Below are 4,472 nucleotides of genomic sequence, written 5' to 3'. Positions count from 1 at the left end.
AAAGGACTCACAGCTCTAACTGGGTTATGTTTTCCTCTATGCTTATGCCTGAAGTTTTGTTACCTTCAGGATGAGAAGACATAACAGGAAACAAGAATGAAAGTTTTGTCAGCTTCATCACCTGCAAAGATCAAGCACTGGGTGGATGTTTTGCATCAATACGACAAATAAAAATGATAATAAAAATCCAAGACCATAAGAACTTGCAAAGGGAAGAAGTTCTCCAGGCCTAATGCTTTAGATAGCTCAGGGAAATATTTTTACTCCGCTGCATCAAACAGAGTAATAGCAGATTTCCACAACCAGGGTGAACAATTAGCAAAGCCCTGAAGCTTTAATGAGGGGGAATTTACATTAGTTGTTACATGGCAATGATTGCTTCACCGCGTTCATAATTCACAAACAAAATAAACAACACTGCCTTACTCCAAGCATTTTATGTAGGTCTTTGTGTTTGTTCACTAAGCCTAAAAGGTAATGGGGATTTTTATTTTTATTTTTTTTTAATCTTTCAGTTTGTAGTGGGGGACTGGGGAATTGTTTTCTGGTCCTCAGCCTCTCTGGCCATTCCTCAGGATGGCTTCAGACACAGCTGCTGTGCTCAGCCAGCTCCAACAGCAACACTGCTTTTCCAACCTACCAGCACAGAGGATGAAGCAGTGCATCACATCCATACAAAGCCCCACAGAAATCTGCCTCTTTTTCATCAACATCTGTCCTATCACACTGCTCCCTGTCTCCCCATCTGCAATGTCAGGGCACCCTCCTGCTTCTCTGCAGCTCACCAGTCCTCTCCTGGCCATCCCCTGGGTTGCCCTCCCCTCCTTTCTTATCAGCTGGTGCCCATCTGTATTGCTAATTGGGCTCTAATGATATGCAGTGACCTGGTGCATCTAGGTTGTTAGCACGAAGCTAAACAAATTCCACAGGAGGCAAAGCTCACGTTTTAGCAGATGGGAAGCTGAACTTAGGAAGAGCTTGCTTGGAGAAAGGGAACTTGGTGGTCCCTTTTATGATGGAAGGCCATGAGCCAAGCCTAGCAGCAGCACCCCAACAGAAATGGAGTGGGAACGCATGCTCAATACCACCAGAAGTCAAACTGAATATCAGTAATGACTTCTTCTGTCCTCAGCATCTGTGATTCTGGGTTTTGCTGTGTTCGGGGAAGCTTAGGAACGCAGAAGGCCTGGATCTTCTCCCATTTACCTCAGCAGAAATCTTCAGTGAAGATGCAGGAAGAGGTGGCCTGGAGTCCTTGGGTATTCTCAGGCACACAGACCCTCATGGCATGAGCAGAGTTTGCCCCGAGGTGACATCAGCACAAAACATTTAAGATCCAGTCACGGCCATGGCCCCGTGCTTTCCCCCTGACCGGAGACAAATTGTTAGGCAGACATCAGTTTGGAAACGTCACAATGCTCCATGCATTATGTGAGGCCTTCAGGCCATCGTGCAAAATAAATATTAACAACATTAATGAATAATTGCAATATGATCATTAGCATTGACGCTAATGGCTGCCAGTTGGTGACGGAGAACCAAGCGTAGAGATGTTCTAAAAATACCTTCCGTAGGTGGATCTTCCATTACTCGAGGGCATATGGGAACTTGAAAACTGAATAGGAATTTTGCAGATCAAGTCATGTTAAGCATATGCTAAGTATGTAAGATTTCCAGAAGACTTCTGTGTCTTCTTTTCATATAAAGATGTAAAAAAGGGATTTGGAAAAATACGGACTCTGGTTTGACCCGAACTCAATTCCACATGATTCCATGATGAATTTGCGTGGTTCTTTCATCTAAAATTTCTGGTATTGGTGACACCAAGGGCATGCATTTTCCCTTATCTTGTTTGAGGGATGAGATGTCAAGAGCTTTCTGCTCCACGTTTGCTCTTCTGATGAACAGAGGCCCCATAGAACGTCATCAGGCTTTACTATTTCTGCCTTCATTAACAAAACATGGGGCCATGGAACTATATTTGGTGGAACTCCATGTAAAGAAATAAAAATCATATGAAGGAGTGGCTGACACCCAAAAGGCCCCTGCACATCTCTGGAATCCAGCGCTCCTCAATCTGAATTATGATTTGTATGTTAATTTACCACTCACTACCCATCTAGCATCTCAGTGCCACAGCACTACCAGATGCAAAATGAGCAGAAATGTGCTTGTTAAGTAGTTCAAGAGCACCACACATTAACTTGACATTAAAAAATTGTAAAAAATTCACAGAATAAATTGATAATAGCACAAAATTGAGGGGTTGGTCAAAAATAATGAGGTGAAGACCAAACAGATGAGGGCACATTCAACAAATAAGTATAGGCTTAGTGGGTAAATCACAAATTGCTGTGGGGTACCTCATTTCCGTCAGGGCCATTTTCAGCCAAATAAAAGGTCTCCCCACCCCTTTGCTCCTCATTCAACTGAACCCCTCAGTTAGCAAGGTAAGTGTTACCTAGGGTTGTCTGCTAACAGCGGTTCTCATTTGGCTTTGGTCAAGCAATGAATGGAATTGCTCTTTGATCTACAACTCTGAGACAGCGACTTTCCCATCCTGTTGGTCTACCGCTTGCTGCAAAAGACTGTTGGTGTGCAGAGCTGAGGCCTTGGGAGTGGAAAAGAAGCTTTTTTGGGAAGGGAATTCTGCAACTGATGTTTATCAGTCAGTACAGGGAAGGTAGCTCCCAAGATAGCTCAAAAGATGCAGAAATATAAGTGGGGTAGTGCCAGGTGGCTCAATGTAAATCTTAGTTGCAGCTCAATACAAATAAATAAGAAGTGATGTGTGATATGGCTGTCACCCATGGGGCTAGACAGCAGCATCAGCATGTCAAAATAAAACACATCTCTGAACTTGAAAAGATGGATTGTATCTTAATGTGCATTGTGTTTCAGATCCTCGCTCCCTCCAGCTTGGACTACACTACCAACAAACACCATGTGCCACAACGTGTGCTGCTCCAGTGGATGCTGCTCTGTTGTGAAGAGCAAGACAGTGTGCAGCCCCTGCCAGAAGACAGTCTGCTGCGATCCGTGTCAGAAGACAGTCTGCTGTGATCCATGTCAGAAGACAGTCTGCTGTGATCCATGTCAGAAGACTGTCTGCTGTGAGAAGACTGTCTGCTGTGAGAAGACTGTCTGCTGTGACCCATGTCAGAAGCCTTGTTGTGACCCATGCCAGACTTGCTGTGACCCATGCCAGAAGCCGTGCTGTGACCCGTGCCAGCAGTCTGTCTGCTGTGACCCATGCCAAAAGCCGTGCTGTGACCCGTGCCAGCAGTCTGTCTGCTGTGACCCGTGCCAAAAGCCATGCTGTGACCCGTGCCAGCAGTCTGTCTGCTGTGACCCATGCCAGAAGCCTTGCTGTGACCCGTGCCAGACTTGCTGTGACCCGTGCCAGAAGCCTTGCTGTGACCCGTGCCAGCAGTCTGTCTGCTGTGACCCGTGCCAGAAGCCTTGCTGCGACCCGTGCCAGCAGTCTGTCTGCTGTGACCCATGCCAGAAGCCTTGCTGTGACCCGTGCCAGACTTGCTGTGACCCGTGCCAGAAGCCTTGCTGTGACCCGTGCCAGCAGTCTGTCTGCTGTGACCCATGCCAGAAGCCGTGCTGTGACCCGTGCCAGACCTGCTGTGACCCGTGCCAGAAGACTGTCTGCTGTGACCCGTGCCAGACCTGCTGTGACCCGTGCCAGAAGACTGTCTGCTGTGACCCATGCCAGACTTGCTGTGACCCATGCCAGAAGACTGTCTGCTGTGACCCATGCCAGACCTGCTGTGACCCGTGCCAGAAGACTGTCTGCTGTGACCCGTGCCAGAAGACTGTCTGCTGTGACCCATGCCAGAAGCCGTGCTGTGACCCGTGCCAGACCTGCTGTGACCCGTGCCAGAAGACTGTCTGCTGTGACCCATGCCAGAAGCCGTTGCTGTGACCCATGCCAGACCTGCTGTGACCCATGCCAGAAGCCTTGCTGTGACCCGTGCCAGCAGTCCGTTTGCTGTGACCCGTGCCAGAAGCCCTGCTGCAGCTGCTGTAGCCAGCAGTGCCTGCAGACCTGCTGCCGCCCCTGCTGCTGCTCTGGCCGTCTGTCCTGCTGCTCCTACGTGGTGAAGAAGAAGCCCGTTGTGGTGTGCTGCAGCCCCGTGCAGTACTGCTCCTCGCCAAGGAAGTGCTGTGTGCCCATCAAGCAGTGCTGCACCACCGTCAAGAAGTGCTGCTGAACCTGCCCTGCCCTGCATAGGAGAAACAGCTCTGCCCACAGCCGTCTCTGGTGTGCAAGAAGAACAGCACAAGGAGATGGAGACCTGACCTTCCTTCTGTTTCATACAATGATGGAGTACATACCTAGTGATTTTCTTCTGGTTTCCAAAATTAAGCTATCATCTTCCTTCTTTCACGTTGTCTTTTAATTATCAAAGATCTGCAGTGCACTTGGATATGTCACCCATTTTACAAGGCATGGAGATCTT

General features: G+C 48.2%; 1 protein-coding gene across 1 annotated transcript; it reads left to right on the top strand.

Moving 5' to 3' along the window:
- Window positions 1-2,944: 2,944 nt before the first annotated feature.
- On the top strand, window positions 2,945-4,223 carry LOC104916010 (uncharacterized). Its single transcript, XM_085210033.1, has 2 exons — window positions 2,945-3,703; window positions 3,945-4,223. The coding sequence occupies exons 1-2, from the start codon at window positions 2,945-2,947 to the stop codon at window positions 4,221-4,223; spliced, it is 1,038 nt and encodes a 345-aa protein (XP_085066159.1).
- Window positions 4,224-4,472: the final 249 nt, after the last annotated feature.

This window comes from Meleagris gallopavo, chromosome 27 (genome assembly GCF_905368555.1).
Source record: "Meleagris gallopavo chromosome 27, MGAL_WU_HG_1.1, whole genome shotgun sequence".
Lineage (NCBI taxonomy): Eukaryota > Metazoa > Chordata > Aves > Galliformes > Phasianidae > Meleagris > Meleagris gallopavo.
This window is presented reverse-complemented; position numbering and strand designations above follow the sequence as displayed.

Coding starts and splice junctions, on each gene's coding strand:
- LOC104916010 (XM_085210033.1), top strand. CDS start 2,945: ATGTGCCACAACGTGTGCTGCTCCAGTGGATGCTGCTCTGTTGTGAAG. Junction 3,704..3,944: donor GTGACCCGTGCCAGAAGACT/GTCTGCTGTGAC, acceptor GACCCATGCCAG/ACCTGCTGTGACCCATGCCA.